The 16,982-nt window shown below is 44.1% G+C and overlaps 1 protein-coding gene across 3 annotated transcripts in view; it reads right to left on the bottom strand.

Moving 5' to 3' along the window:
* ATP10A (ATPase phospholipid transporting 10A (putative)) overlaps positions 1-16,675 on the bottom strand; it is a 187,749-nt gene extending 171,074 nt beyond the window's left edge. For all 3 annotated transcript variants that reach the window (XM_026510297.4, XM_026510298.4, XM_057303652.1), the window contains exon 1: positions 16,023-16,675. In XM_026510297.4, coding sequence (XP_026366082.3) covers positions 16,023-16,489 — 467 coding nt within the window. In that variant the 5' untranslated portion in view covers positions 16,490-16,675. The remainder of the gene's footprint in view (positions 1-16,022) is intronic.
* Positions 16,676-16,982: the final 307 nt, after the last annotated feature.

Here is a 16,982-nt window from a genome sequence, read left to right as displayed (position 1 = left end):
GGAGGTTTATGGTGATCAGTGGTGAGTCCGATCAGAACCCATGAAGATGTCCCTATCCGTGGGGCTGCTGCCACAGCACTGGGACCCAACTCTGGTTCTCACCTCTGTCTGAAGGAGCAGCCGGGCCTCTGCACTGGCGGCGTCCCAGCCACAGTGCACTCACCGTGGTGCTACAGAAGGCAACGCAGCAACCAGATTTCAACGCAATGAATCAAACTTTCCATCCCACTTAAAGGCAACGATTTTCTTTCCAAAAAAAGAAAAATTGTAAATGGAAAATGTTACAATGCAAGTCACAATGCCAGCGAAGTGCCAGGAAAAGTCGCACACATCTGATTTGACTAAAGTCTGTCCTGGCAAAATGAACAAAGAAAAGAAAGAGGGTGATAACAATTACAATATGGAATGGCACTGCCTAGGCTTCTACCAAAAAGCCAGGAGGAACAAGACATAGCTAGTATTATGCAATTTAATAAAAGTGCTCTTTTTCAGAAAATAAATAAATGCCATGTGTATCTTGAGACTGCTAAACGTTTGTGGGGAACATGTGTGCCCTTATTTGTCATCTACAGGAGACATTCTGAAACATATCATTTGGATTTATGTTTAAAAATGGCTTGCTTGTTCTGAGAGACAAAAGCTGAAGGCATCCCAAGAGGAACCATGGCCTCCCTCCCGATAACACACTCACTTCCTGCGCTGCCTTTTTGCCTCAGATTGTTCTGAGTTTTCTGAGTCAATAGATTTCCTGAACCACTGTACATTGACGATGACCGAGATAGAGAGAGTGGATGGATTTTGTAACTGAAATGAGAATGATATCCAACTTGGCAGAGGGCTGGGGGAGAGGCCCCATCTGTGTCTCTGCCCATGCACAAAAAAAGGATGCAGCCACACCCTCACAGTAAGTCCCAGGGCCCCTCCTCCACCCACTCACCCCTTTAGAGCGCTGGAACTGCCACCCGAATGAGGCTGTTGCTGCACAGATGGGGTGCCACTAAGCATCGGCCACGCTCGCCTCTCCGTCCACAGCGGACACACTACACATACCACCAAGAGTCCCAAGTTCACATTATGATGAAGGATGGAAATAGGAACCAAAAACAGACCCTCCCGAACTTGATTTGTTTAAAAAACTGCTATTAGAAGTACCCCAAAATAAAGGGTGGGATAGAAGAGTAGTATGAGGGTGAGAACAAAGAGCTCAGTTCAATTGTTTGGTGACAGCTGGATTTCCTTCCATTTCATTAACCCCTCTGTTACCGGATTCCTTCAGAGACAGAAGGTTCCATTCAGAAAAGCACTGGTGGGGGAAGTAGAAGAACAGGAAGAGAGATGGGAGAAGTGGGATTTGGGGGGGGGGGGGGGCTCCAGAGCTTTGGAGGGGGCAGCTTTTTAAGACCCAGGGTGTCTGTTTCACACCCTGGGCCTTTCTAGGAAAGTGCTACAGTTCCTGAAAGAGGCAAACCTGTTGGGGGAGAAGAACCAAGGCAGATTCCCACGCAGATCTAATGTCTGGACTGTTCTAAGATCAGGGATCATGGACCCTGATGCCTGGGAAGCACTCTTCTGAGGAGTCCTGCAGGGCCCATCTCTGGAGGAAGCAAGTCCTGGCAGCTCTAGGTTTGTTTTCCTTTTGAAAACCAAAGACTTACTTTAGGTTTTTTTACTTTAGGTTTTTTAAATTGTTATAACAGAATTTCAAAGACACCATTAAACAGATCAATGAATTAAACTTATTTGATGTATTTTTTTAAAAAAGGGTTATTGCCAAATAATTACCAAAATACATCACACATTGCTCTCTAATAAGCAAATAATGCCTTAATTTTGCTATTTCCCCACAGTGCATTTCCAGTGAAATGCATTTCTAAGAAGGTACTTAAGCCAACGAAGGGTATCCCTGGATTGTCAGGGGTCCAGGAAGTTAGCAATGGGAGTCCACTATTCCATTATTTCAATATTTCAAAATGTTTTTCAAAAACTGTCCATTTACCCATGGTAAAAACACACAGGTGAAATGACACTTAAAGTTCTTTGTTTTGGCTGGAAGTACATCTACTTCAGTGTAATTAACAATGTTAAGAAAATTTTGACTAAAAGATCTGAACAATAACAGAAATAACAGTAGTAGCAATAATCATCATAACAAGCTACAGATAACTTCTTCAAACACTGACCTGCCTGCCTGGCATTGCTCCAACCTTTTTGGGCATCATCTCACTTAATCCTCCCTCCTATTTAGATGAGGGCACTGGGCTGAAGAGAGATGCAGCCTGCCCAGCATCTAACTGTTGGCAAGGGTTCAACCTCATTGAAGGGGTTTTAATTGTCCCTGATTGGCTTAATATGGGCAAACGAATTTGTTATTACCTAATGAAAATAGTTTGGTAGGCAAAGTATTTCAAACTACAGTATGCCCAGGGGAAAAATAACCACAGACCGTATATGCAGGGAATGCACACAAACTGTAGTCCGGGAAAATGCAAAACAAGCAAACATGGAAAGCTAAGCTAAGAGTACTCTAAAAAAGCAAAATCAAAATAGCCTTTCCATTTTTTCCTGTTAGTTCTTGCAATGAACTAAATATAGCAAGGATAAGACTTGTACAAATAAGTACACTGGGCTCCCCTGAATTAGGAATTCAACAAGTAGCTGGACCACCCCATTTTCGTGAAGGGCAGGACCCTAATGTCACACAGGCTCTTCTCAATCTTCTCAAGTCAAATAATCCAGAAACACAGATAAGTGGGTACTTTCAAAGTCTTCCAAAAATGCTTTTCAATGATGGCAGGGCAGTTCCTTACGGGGTGGGGCTGTCCAGAGCAAAGCAAGTACATCACATACCATTCGGCAGCCGGGCCGATGAACACCAAGTGCCAGGAAGACCAGCAGTCACTGTGATAACCAAGTATTTGCAAGTACACCTGGGTGCAGTACTGTCCCCAGACAGGAGATACCTGACCCCTTCCAGGAAAGATGGAACTTGCAGAGTTTGTGAACATCACAAAGAATGACCCTCAGGTGAGGATCTAGCTATACCACGGCAAAGCGAAGCAGGATACTGGGCTTCACGGGGCACTGAAAGCTACAGAAGAATTGGATTAAAAATAACAAGGCTTCAGGGCGCCTGTGTGGCTCAGCTGGTTCAGCGTCTGCCTCTTGGTTTCAGCTCAGGTCATGATCTCAAGGTCATGAGATCAAGCCCCACGTCAGGCTCCATGCTCACCAGGGAGTGTGCTGGATATTCTCTCCCTCCTCTTCTACCTCTACCCAGCCCTGCCTACTCCCCCACCCCTCTGTACATGCTCTCTCTTTCTAAAATAAATAAATCTTTAAAAAAAAAAATAAGGCTTCTAATCCAATTAAAAATGGGCAAAGGATTTTAACACATTTTTGAAAGAAGACATCAAATGGTCAACAGGTACCTGTAGAGGTGTTCAACATTACAAATGATTAGGGAAACACAAATCAAAAACTACAAAACAAACAAACAAACAAACACACAATGAGGTATCAGCTCACACCAATCAGAATGGTTAGTCCCAAAAGACAAGAAATAACAAGTATTGGCAAGGATGCAGAGAAAAGGGAGCCCTTGTGTATCACTGGTGGGATTTCAAACTGCTGCACCCACTGTGGAAAACAGTATGGAGGTTCCTCAAAAAAACAGGATTACCATATGGTCTAGCAATTCCACTTTTGGGAATATACCCGAAGGAAACAAAAACACTATATGGAAGAGATATGTGTGCCCCCATGTTCACTGCAGCATTATTTACAGTAGCCAAGACATGGAAACCACCTAAGTGTTCACTGACAAATAAATGGATAAAAAACTGGTGGTGTATATATACAAGGGAATATTATTCAGCCATGAGAAAAAAGGAAATTCTGCCATTGTGACACGATAAATAAACCTAGAGGGCAGTATGCTCAGTGAAATAAGTCAGACAGGGAAAGTCAAATACTCTATGATCTCACTTCTGTGTAGAATCTAAACAAAACAAAACAAAAGAGAACTGAATCATATATACAGAGAGCAGAGGCAGGGGGTGGGGGAATAGAGGAAATAGGTGAAAGTGGTCAAAATGTACAAAGTTCCAGTTATAAACAAGTTGTAGGGACGTAATGTACAACGTGGTGACTTAGCTAACAATACTGTGGTGTATATGTAAGGTCACTAAGAGTTCTCACCACAAAGAAAAAAACTTTTTTCTTTTTTTTCCTTTTTTTTAATATCTGTATGACATGATGGATGTTAACTAATCTTATTGTGGTAATCATTTCATGATATATTTAAGTCAAGTCATTGTGCCGTACTCCTTAAATTGACATGGTGCTATATATTAATTATATTTCAATAAAACCAGGGGAAAAAATAAGAAGGCCTCTTCTGGTTGGTAGGAAATATTTAAGATGAGCTGGGGATACAGACCAAAAAAAAAACTCAAAAAACAAAAAATAATTGTGGGTTATATCAAAAAACTCAGGAGCCAGGGCGCTTGAGTGGCTCAGTTGTTAAGCCTCTTCCTTCGGCTCAGGGTGTGATCCCAGAGTCCTGGGATCAAGCCCTGCATCAGGCTCCTTCACTGGGAGCCTGCATCTTCCTCTCCCACTCCCCCTGCTTGTGTTCCCTCTCTCACTGGCTGTCTTTCTCTCTGTCAAATAAATAAAATAAAATCTTTAAAAAAAAAACAAAAAACCCACTCAGGAGCCAAGTGGATTGGCTCCTATTGACCAGAGGATATCAACTACAAGAATAACCACAACAGACCCAAAAACCAATGGATTATATTTAAACATATGAATTCCCTAGTAAATAAATCCATGAAATCCATAATAATTATTTTTAAAAAGCTAAATACCCCTTAGGATAAGTAGCTAATTCCAGAACTGGAGCAAAGAAAATAAAAGATAAGCCTGGAACATCTTAGAGCCAGGGAAGAGTACAAGAAAGGTTGAGGACATGTCAAAGGGACACAGGGCTACACTGAAAGAGCTCCCAGTCAGCAAAGCTGGAACTGTGTGAGCAACAACAGAAATTACAACAGCATTCAATTACAACCAACAGAATAGAATAAATATCCACAAATCTCCACTGACAGGAATAAATGAGTAAATTACCAATGAAGAAGGAAAAAAATGGCTCTTCCAAGAATTCTACTCCATAAATACAAAAGGAATGAGGGTAAAAAATAATCACCATTAGAACACCACCAAGATCTGCCTGTGGGTGCTTATGTTGGAGGGTGAAAGTTTGAGAAGAAATAAGATACCTATACAGTCTCAAGATATTAATTTTTTACAACAGGAAAATAATAAATTTACAATGTAGAAACCCAAGAGACACCATCCTAACCAAGAGATCAAAATTAGTGTCATCAATAATAAGATATACAGGCATCATGTACACCCTGATATCATCTAGTGCGAAGGACATCACTTCGGTGGTATTCTTGCCAAAAACCCAGGTCTCAATCTAATCATGAGAAACAGTACACCAACACAAACTGAGGGAAATTGTACAAAATACCTGACCAGGAGGTGGGACTACCAGAATGGTGAAATGAGGACCTCCATATAAATTTCCTCTTACATAAAAGCAAACACTGGCAAAATTTCCAAACCAACTTTTTCAGAAGCTGGGTGTTAACAAGGCTTGCCACAAGCTGAGGGGCGTTTATGCAAGAAAAACTGCAATAGTAGGGGGCGCCTGGGTGGCTCAGTCGTTAAGCATCTGCCTTTGGCTCAGGGCTTGATCCCAGAGTCTTGGGATCGAGCCCCACATCAAGCTCCTCCGCTGGGAGCCTGCTTCTTCCTCTCCTACTCCCCCCACCTGTGTTCCCTCTCTCGCTGGCTATCTCTCTCTCTCTGTCAAATAAATAAATAAAATCTTTAAAAAAAAAAAAAAACTGCAATAGTAGGATTTGTGGAATTTTGAACTTGACCTATTCCCACTGCCCTCTCCCTAGCTCCACAGTACCTACGAAAATCATCTTGACTTGATGCCACCAGAAAGCGTAGGCTGAGTTCAGAGTTCCTCAGAAAGTCCCAAACCCAGAACAATGTTGTATCAGGAGCTGATCTGGACCTCGCTCTGTGGGAAAAGCCCTATACCCAGGGCATGCATTGAATCAGCGGCAGGGCCCCTGGGTGGATCCCTTAGTTAAGTGTCCAACCCTTGCTTTTGGCTCAGGTCATGATCTCAGGGTTGTGAGATCCAGCCCAGCCTTAAACTCTGTGCACAGCAGGGCGTTGGCTTGAGATTATCTCTCTCTCTGCCCCTCCCCCAACTCCTGTGGGGGAGCGCATTCTCTTTCTAAAATAAAAAAAAAAAAAAAAAAGAAAAGAATCAGCAGCAATTGTTCAACACTGCAGCTTCCTGAAGGTGATATACCAGTTGAGGCAAAAAAGACAAGTATATTTTTTCAAAACTGTTTCTTCTCCTATGTGGATTTAAAAGACAATTCCATATAGCAATAATTATAAATCTGTGTTGATGGATGTATAATGTGTAAAGATGCAAATTTATAGGCACAAAGGAGAGGGAGAAAATAGAATTATACGGAACAAATTTTCTATACACTATAGAAACTGTTAGTATTAATGTGAACTACATTATTTTAAATTAAGATACTATTTGTAATCTCTATAGCACCATTACAATAACTAAGAACATCAAAATAGTAAAAGAAACAACAAGTAATTAAAATGGTACACTAGAGGGGCGCCTGGGTGGCACAGCGGTTAAGCGTCTGCCTTCGGCTCAGGGCGTGATCCTGGCGTTATGGGATCGAGCCCCACATCAGGCTCCTCCGCTATGAGCCTGCTTCTTCCTCTCCCACGCCCCCTGCTTGTGTTCCCTCTCTCGCTGGCTGTCTCTCTCTCTGTCGAATAAATAAATAAAATCTTTAAAAAAAAAAATAGTACACTAGAAAAATATTTAAGGAAGGCAATCATGGAAGTCTATGGAACAGAAACATGTAAGACATACAGAAAACACACAGCAAATCGACAGACATAAACCCTATCTTATCAGTAATTACATTAAATGTTAATAAAATACTATAATCAAAAGGCAAAAGTTGGCAGAATAAATTTTTTAAAATACATAATTCAACCATACGCCATCTACAAGACACACACTTTAGATTCAAAGACAAAAATAGGTTGAAAGTAAAAGGATGAGAAAAAATATACCATGGAAACAGTAACCAAGAGACCTGAAGTACCTATATTAATTTTAGACAAAATAGATTTTTAAGACAAGAACTGGTAGAGACAAATAATGCATTTTATAATGATAATAAGGTCAATTCATCAGCAAGACATAAAAATGTTAAAAAGCTATGTATCTAACAGAGCCCCAAAACACATGAATCAAAAGCTAACAGAAATGGAGAAATAAAGGATTCAGTAAGTTGGGAGACTTCAAACACCCTAATTTCAATAATGACTAAAACAACAGGCAGAAGATCAACAAGGAAATAGAAAATGTAAATAACATTTTAAATCAACTAGAGCTAATAGGTATCTATAGAACACTTCATACAACAGACTACACATTTTGCTCAAGCACACATGGAACATTTTCTAGGCTAGATCACGAAACAAGCCTCAATGAATTTAAAGGATTGATATCACACAAAGTATCTCAATCAAATGAAATTAGAAATCAGTAAAAGAAAGAAATTTGAAAAATTCACAAACATGTGAAAATTACTAAGACATTACTAAATAACCAATGGGTCAAGAAGAAATGACCAGAAAAACAGGAAAATATTTTGAGACCAAAAAAAAGAAAGAAAGAAAATATAATACATCCAATCTTATGAGATGCAACTAAAGTAGTTTTTACAGGGAAATTTATAGCTGTCAGTACGTTTATTAACAAAGAAAAAACATCCCAAAAAATAACCTAACCTTCTGCCTCGAGTAACTATAAGAAGATCAAACTAAACCTAAGCCAAACAGAAGGAAGGAAATAATAAATATTAGAGCAGAAATAAATGAAATAGAGCATGGGAAAACAATAGAGAAAAATCAACAATACAAAAAACTTGGTTCTTTGACAAGATCAACAGAATTGGAAAATCTTTAGATAGAATGAGCAAGCAAATAAAAAAGCTCACACTGTTAAAATTAGTAATAAAAGATGATATGTTACCATCATCCTTACAAAAATAAAAAAGAATTATAAGGGATTATTATGAACAACTACACGCCAACAAGGTAATTTAGATGAGTGGACAATGTCCTAGGAAGATAAAAAGGTACCACAACTGACTCAAAAAGAAATAGAACATGTGAATGGACCTATAACAAGTACTGAGATTGAATTAGTGATTTTAAAACTCCCCACAAAGAAAAGCATAAAGTTCTCCTCAATGTTAAATTTTCCCATTTAATGAAGAATTAATACCAATTCTTCCAAAACTGAGAAGAGTAGGAACATCCCCAACTCATTCTATGATGCCAGTATAGTGTTTTCTTTAGAGCGAAACCAAGGATATACACACACACACCCTCAATATCCCATATAAATAACAAAGGCAAAAATCTTCAGCAAATTCTACTAAACTCAACCCAGAAAATTATAAAAAGGATTCTACGCCATGACCACAGAGGATTGATCCCAGGAAGGCAAAATGATTTAACATATGAAAATCAATGTAATACACTGTATTAATTTAATAAAGGACAAAAGCCACATGATCATGTCAACAGATAAAGAAAAAGCATTTAACAGAATCTAACACTCTTTCTTGATCAAAAAAGAAAAAAAAAGGGGTGCCTGGGTGGCACAACGGTTGGGCGTCTGCCTTCGGCTCAGGGCGTGGTCCTGGCGTTATGGGATCGGGCCCCACATCGGGCTCCTTCGCTATGAGCCTGATTCTTCCTCTCCCACTCCCCCTGCTTGTGTTCCCTCTCTCGCTGGCTGTCTCTATCTCTCTCAAATAAATAAATAAAATCTTAAAAAAAAAAAAAAAAAAAGTTCAGCAAAGTAGGAACGGAAGGGAACTTCCTCATCCTGATAAAGGCATTTATATAAAAGCCAAAGCTAGCACCATACTTCATGGTGAAAGACTGAATGTTTCCCTCTCAGATCGAGAACAAGACATGATAGTATAGAGAAAATTCTCAGGAATCCACAAAGCAAGTATTAGCCTTAATAAATGAGTTAGCAAGGTGGGGGGGATACAGGATCGATATGCAAAATAACTGACCTACAGCAATGCATTAAGGGAAAACTGTTTAGATTCGAAAAAAAAATGGAATTACATAGCTTTGTGCTAATGTTAATTTCTTAGTTTTAACCACTGTAGTACAGTTAAATAAAATGTTAAAATTAGGAGAAGGTAGGTGAGGGATATACAAGAATTCTGCACTATTTTTGCAATTTTCCTACAAATTATCTCAAAATAAAAGGTTAAAAGTTTTAGAAAGCCAATTGGTTCCCATTAGAAGATGCCAGGGATCTAAATCAAACACTTATTTCTCTTTTCTTATGAGTCGTACCACTGGGAACTTAGGTAGTAGATGAGGGGAAGGATCTTTTTATAAAAGTATTCCCAATAATAAATTAAAGAATTAGACCATCAACATTTGGCATCCACTAACAAATTAATGGACGGAGGCAGTGATCACCTATGGCTGCTAACATCCATCAGAAAAAAGAGGGACAAAAAAAATTATGTTCCTCTTGATGGAAGTACAGAACACCATCTATGAATGTGGTTTTGGCCAAAAAAAACCCCCCAAAAAAAACAAAAAGAAAAGAAAGTCAAATCTGTACCTGAGGAAGTTCTGATAAAGTATCCAGACCAATCTACCACTAAACAGGAATTACTGCAGAAAAGAAGATACTGCAGGAAAGTAATCAGTTATACTTAGACCACGGGAAGCCCTACAGTATAAATAACTCAGTTTCTTCCAAATTGCAAGGAGAAAATAAGAAAGAGAAATGGAGTTTTAGAGGGGGATATCCACAGATTACAGGAGACCTAAAAGACCTATCAGCCAACCACAGTGAGACTTTATTTGGATCTGATTCAAACACACAGATTGAAAAATATATATATAGTATTTACCAGACAAATGAAAATCTGAACACAGACTGGGTACTTCATAATATCAAGGAATTAGTATAAATTTAGGTATGATAATGAAACTGCAGTTTATTTTTATTTTTTTTATTAAATTCAGTTAGCCAACACATAGTACATCATTAGTTTCAGATATGCAGTTTAGTTTTAAAAGGAATCATTGCTTTTCGAAAGATAAATAATTAAAGAAGAAATATCTGGGGTGCACTTCAAAATAAATGGGAGAGGGAGGGGTAGGATAAAACAGCACTGGCCATGAGCTGCTAACTGTTGAAACTGCATGATGGTATGTTATACGTGCACTTCTCTATATGTGTGAATAGCATGAAATTAGAAATCTGTAACACAGATTTAACAGTTTACACAGATGTAACAGAAAGAAATTTGGGAAATGCACAAATATGTGGAAATTAAATAAGACCTTCCTAAATATCTAATGGGTCAAAGAAGAAATCATATGGGAAGTTAGGAAGTACTTTGAGATGAATACAACTTTCAATTTTTTTTTTTTAAATGAGGCCTGTCTTCTGGGGGGAGGGGTCTCAAGTACAAAAATATCTATAAAAGTAGAGTCAGAGCAGAAGGACTGTGGACTCCAGCTATGGTACTTCTACCTCCTAATAGGGAGACCTTAGGCAAGCTATCAAGTCTTGACGCCTGTCTCCCCCACCTGAGAAATGGGGATGTAAAAAGTAATGAGACTGTTGGGAGGACAAGATGGAATTATGGCCTCAGTCTCCCCACCTGTGAAAAATGGAGATGTGAAAATATGACTGTTGTTAGGTTAAGATGGAATTATACATATAAAATACTTGCCTCCTATCAACAAGCAAACCCCCCCCAAAAAAACAAACAAAAAAAACCCTGCCCCATGCCTACCTTCCGAGGGCAACCAAGGTTTTAGGAAAAGAAAGGTTCTTTTTCTACAACTTGACAACCATGAGCCTAGTCACATGTGACACATGACAGGTATCAAAAGAAAAATAACTTCTAAAAACCATGTGAATGGCAACATCCAAATATTATTCCTCAAGTGTCCCCCTGCCTAGTGTATCTGAGAGATATCCCTGCGTAAAGAGGACATGCATTATCTGGGCATGCTCCTGTCTCCTGGATCTCGTCCTGGTGTCTCTGCTTTTGCAAATATTTTACTCTGAATAAGACAAAGTTGCTATGCTTCCAGGGAAAAGATGTTTCTGCTGCTGACAAGGAAGAGACATAGCTCCCCAGGAAAGGGAAGGAAAGAGAGGAAAGGCAAGATAAATGACCAGAAAACAAAAGGAGAACTTTACTGGGTGTCATTTCAGGCTCTTCTGAAAAAACAAATCATGAAGGCCAGGGTAAGCCGGTTGGACAGATAACGCCTGTGAGCTGGGGAAATGAAGTGAGAATCAAAGGAAAGGGAACAAAGTTAGCGCAATTCCAAGATAAGCGTTAGAGCACCCCCTGACTACCTGTTTTCCCAAAAGAGGATGGAACTCAGATCCAAGTACAAAGCCCAAATGATTCTGTGAAAAGTCCCCTCGGGTTATTTCATGCAGAAATGCTACTGTTTCCACCACCTAGGAGACAGACATTGGAAGATGTCAGTAAGACTATATTTGAGTCATTACAAAGGGAATAGAGGCAAAAGGGAAACAAAATTACACATTGACCCAGGCAGGGTTTGGGGCAGAGGGCAGGAGAGCCATAGGACAAGAGTACAAGAAGGGGTATGTGGACCTGGGGCCAACACCCCACCTCACAAGTTAGGAAAGAGGGTGCAGGCGAGGCAGGGGGCCTTGTGCAGCACCCCCACCTCAAGCTGAGCCCTTCTAAGGCCTGCTCTGAGAAAAGGAGGCAGGGGTGAGGTCTGCTTGGTTTTTTCTGTTTTTTTTTTTTTTTTTTTTTTAAGATTATTTATTTATTTGACAGAGAGAGATCAGAGAGCTCAAGCAGGGGGAGTGGCAGAGGGAGAGGGAGAAGCAGGCTCCCCGCTGAGCAGGGAGCTAGGCGCAGGGCTCAATCCCAGGACCCTGGGACCATTACCCGAGCCGAAGGCAGACACTTAACCCTCAGAGCAGCTGTTTAACCGACTGAGCCACCCAGGCGCCCCGAGGTTTGCTTATTGTAACAAGTGTTACCCACTGCTCTTAATGGTTGCAGAGGAGGATGAGAGCGCTTTCTTCCATGCAGGGTCCCTGCTTCTTCCCCTTGCCTCTCCTGGGCAACAGCCCCTTCTAGGAATGTTCCTTCTTCAACTTCCTCATCAACTCCTTCTCTGCTAACTATTCTCTGCTTTCCTGCCACCAGAATCACCAATCTCCAAGTTGACTCTGTATTCCTGTCCCCTCTCCCCTTCCAGCCCTGCCAGCCTTGCACCCTGCAACCATTTGCTCCCCTCTCTGTCCAAGCCCCTGGTGACACCAGCCTTGTCCCAGCTGGCCCCAAGGGAGAGGACTTGTGGCCCCAAGGGAGAGGACTTCTCTGGACAGCCTTTGCCAGTACCAAGGAGGTCTGTGTGACCATGAAGGGCTTCCCACACCCACCCCAACCTACTAGTCCACAGCTGAGTGATGCTCAAACTGACCGTTCCCACCAGCTGGGAGGCCACAGACTGGACCTGACCTCCTGGGATCACCCACCTCTCTCTCATCCCACTGGGCATGGCTCAGGAGGATTTTCCTAAATACCAACAGTCTGAAATCCGTGAGAGGATACAATGGGCTCAGGACATGGAAGCAGAGGACTGCTTCTCAAACTTCCATATGTAACCAAAGTTATGATGTAGATGCCAGCTCTCCCACCTCCACAGGCTCAACAGTTCAGGGGGGTGGGGGCTGGGAAGCTGCATTTCTAACAAGTCTGATGGGGATTCTCATAAAGAAGGGACCCAAGGACTATGTTACTGAGGGAAACACCACATAAATAATGGTGTAAATGATTGGTGCACTTCTAGCTGCAGTCAGAACACAGAGATGACCAAGAGAAGCCACCATCCAGAGACAGTGTCAGCAGGTAAGCCTTCCTCAACTAAAGTTTGCTCTCGCTCTGCATTTACATACGCTTTGACTGCATTTATACCCCTCTGTGTATCAACCAGAACAATGACACAGAAGGGAACAGACCTTGATTGTTCACAACTATGTTTCCCATCATCTCTGTAGTAACCAAAGGCACTCAACAAAGTGGCCAGACATAAAATAAGTCCTCTCCTGGGTTTCTCTGGCCAGTCCTGATGCCAGTCCCCTGAGATCCTGGACACCTTGTCCTCACAAACAGGTTATGGCCTGCTTGCAGTCTCAGGCTGCCCTGTGACCCTGTTGTGCCCTATCACCACCACCATGTTCCTTCAACAGTAGCATCTGCTCCCTGTCTGGTCACATCCTCCCTGGTCCTCACTCATGCCCTCCTCTGGGAGGCCTCTCCTGACCTGTATCCTGCATCCCTAGGCTAGGAGCCCTACCAGGTCCCCTGCCCATGGACACATCCTACAGTACAATCAGTCCCCACAGTAAGCTCCAGGTGAGACCCAGCCTCCTCCTTTTCTATCCCAGGGTCTGGCTAGAGCCTGGCACGGTGAGGAGCAAATCAGGGCATTGGTTTGAGTTGATGGACAGGAGTTTCAAGGCAGCTACACACAGCCTGGAATGCAACAGGTGCATATGTCACTCACCATTCTCAGAGGAGCGGGGGGGGGGGGGGTGGTCAGAAATCCACATCACTCACAGCTCAATCCTGAAAACATCAATCTCAGACTTTCTGGGCCTCAAAGAGTTTTACCTGGCTCCTGAGCAAGGATGACTGGACAGTCCTCTCCACAAACAGCTACCACCCCTCTCATATCTACACATAAGCACCTGGGGCCTTCCTAAGGAGAAGGCCCCTTCTTTTCCCAGGAAAGCATTCAAGGAATTCAACTTGGGAGCTAGGAGATATTTAGGAAAGTCTCCTGAAAGCACCACTATCCCGAGCACCTGCCCCCTAGGGCTGTACTGATTATTTAAGAATCCCAGTCTGGTCAGGATAGAAGGTGAGAACATGGACAGGTGTGGTCCAAGCGGAAGATGAATGTTTCAAAATCCTGTGAAGCCTTCTGAGGTCGAGTAAAGGGAACTACTTTTGGGTCCCACCCTATTTTCTCATCTGCATGTTGGAGGTGATGGTTGTTTTAAGGATCAATTGACTTAATGGGTTAAAAACACTTTGTCAATTGAAAATACACTATATTTCCTGAGGCCCAAGTATTTCTGAAAAGGAGGCTACGGGAGCTACTGGCTCAGTAATAACAGGAAGTGGTATGTGTGTGGACTTAAACCTGCCAGAGTCCCACCGGAGTTACGTCATACAGAAGCCAGAGGCACGGCTTCCCAGAGTCCTCACACTAGGGACAGAGGACATTTGTGAGATAGGTGCCTCCTCCCTTCTTGGCCTCAGCTTTTTGCAAACAGGAGCCAGGAAATCCCACAGCCCTGTCCACCGACATCATGCTTGCTGACTGGCCAGTGGGCATCCCTTGAGAGCAAGAGGGCAGCATTACTCAAAGTGTGAGCCATTATATAAGCATCACTTCTGTGCTAACTAAATACTCAGATTCCTGGGTTCAATCCCAGATGAGCTTGGTCAGAAACACTGGCAATGGAGCCTGAGAGTTGTTATTTTTAACAAGCTCCTCAAGTGAGTTTTATATAAATTTAAGAAACTCAAGCACCAGAATGTTGGAAAAGCTGTAGAACTGAAAAGACCTGGGTCAAATTCCAATACCACTACATAGCAGCTGTGTGGCCATGGGCAAGTTACTTAACCACTCTGAACCTCAGTTTACCCATTTGTAAAATAAGTATGAAGCACAACCAGTGTTGCTAGGACAGTCAGAAATAATACTCTGAATCTATGTTTTCCTAAGAGGTAGGAATAACCATGACTGTCATCTTTTAGGGGGACAATCTGCCCCTGTGAGCACAAGGGGTTTCCTAGAAGCCTCTCACATGATGGAAGCCTGACAAGACTTAACTCAGAGGCCCACATCAGCCCCCTACACCAGGAGTCAAGCAAGGTGAACAGGAGAGAAAGATGGGCTGAGCTTTGTCTGGAAACCAAGCCCATCTGTCTTCCTGAAGGGTTCTACTTTGAGGTGGGCTCAGCTACTGGACACAGCTCCAAGACTGCTCTGCAGCCCAGTGGCTCTTTTGGGTTGGGGAGTCTAAAGGGAGAAGAGACAGCAGTCACCCCCAGCCTGAGGGTCCGAAACTCTGGGGAGGCGCAGGGAGAGAGAAAGTGTCCAATGTAGTGACATTTCCTGGTACCAACCATGGGCAAAGCTCAAAAACCCCTCAAAGCCTGTCTTTCCATTTGGAAACTGGGGTTAATTTTTAGAAAGTTAACATTAAACAGTCAACTATGGGATGGTGCCCAGCTGGGTGGCCTCCTTACAGCTCACATCAATGGATGGACACTGCTATTATTACCCCTGCTTTTTCATATGTCTGTGCTGGTTACACCAAAACTTGGTGGCAGTTTCACTGTTGTCCCAAGACGAGAGGTTATTTAGAGAGCATGGCCGAAAACTGAAACTAGGACTTCAAACCAGAGTGCAGGGCATGGATTTCCCTCCTTTTTACTTAAAAGGCGGGAGCGGTGAGGATGCGGACGCCCAGAGACTGCTGGACTCCAGCCCTGGGATCATTCCGGTTTGGACGCGGCGTCTGAGTGCCAATCGCGGGCAAGGTACTCTCGCGCGCCCAGCATTTAGGTTTCCTGCTTTCTGCGTCCCCCAGCGCAAAAGAGGCCAGGCCCTTCGCCCCCCGTCCAGCTGCTCCTGGGCCACCTCGCCCGGTGCCACTCACACCGCGCCCAACACCAAGTTCCCGGAGCGCCTGAGCGCGGTGGCCCTGAGCTGACCCCGCGCTCCACAGGCTGGAGCGCCCGGCTCACCTGCTGAAGACGAGGCAGCCCAGGTGGTTGATCTCGTGGTCCGAGCGGTGGCGGCTGTAGTCCTCCCACAGGTCCTTGAAGGCCGTGACGGCCAGGATGAAGAGCACGGGCGCCAGCGCCAGGCCGGGCTGGAAGGCGTTCACCGCCGGCACGAAGTTGAGCAGCGCGATGAAGACAAAGTACACATTGGCCAGGCGGTGGAACTGCTCGAACAGGTTCTTGGGCAGGAAGGACAGAAGAGTGTACTTGGTGGTCTTGAGCCGGTTGTCTGCCAGGTGCTGGGCGCCCCCGCGCCGCCGCCGCCGCGTACCCTTGGTCGCGCTGGCCGCTGGGTCCTCGACGCCCGGGGGCGGCAGCAGGTTGGAGCGCACCACACGCGTCCTGCCGTCTCCGCGCCGCCGCCGCCGCCGCCGCCGCCGACGACGACCCGGGGACCCGGGCTCCTCGGCCGCCGGCTCCCGCTCCATGGCCGCGTGTCGCCGCGCCCGGCTCCTCCGCCGCTCGCGCCCGCCCGCGCCAGCCTCCTAGGTGATCATCGCCGGCCGCCCGGGCGCGGTGGCGCGGGCTCCCCGCCTGCGGGACGCAAGGAGACGGCGGTCAGCGCCCGCCCCTCCCCGCCCGCTGGTCCGCTGTCTGGGCTGGGCGCAGGCGGGGCGGGGCGGGGCGCGCGCCGCACAGAACCCCCTTGTACTCCCGCCTGCCTGGCCGCTTCCGCCGCCGCAGCTCCTGGCCCCGCCCCGTGCCGCGCCCAGACTGGGATACCGCGGATAGCGGGAAACAGAAAGACCGGAGCTGGAAACTTTAGAGCAGTTTAGTTTCGTTTCCAGATCCATAAGTCAGTCCTAGAACTGTACAAAGGCGCCCTGCCACCAGTAGGAGAGAGGAAGCTGCAGAGTGTGAGAGAAAAGGCACCGCAGTCCCCTGGCAGCTGTCAGGCTCTTCCTGGGCCAGCTCTGCTTC

The sequence above is a fragment of the Ursus arctos genome, unplaced genomic scaffold (genome assembly GCF_023065955.2).
Source record: "Ursus arctos isolate Adak ecotype North America unplaced genomic scaffold, UrsArc2.0 scaffold_28, whole genome shotgun sequence".
Taxonomy (NCBI): domain Eukaryota; kingdom Metazoa; phylum Chordata; class Mammalia; order Carnivora; family Ursidae; genus Ursus; species Ursus arctos.
The sequence above is the reverse complement of the archived record's forward strand: the minus strand, read 5'-3'. Positions and strand labels throughout refer to the sequence as shown.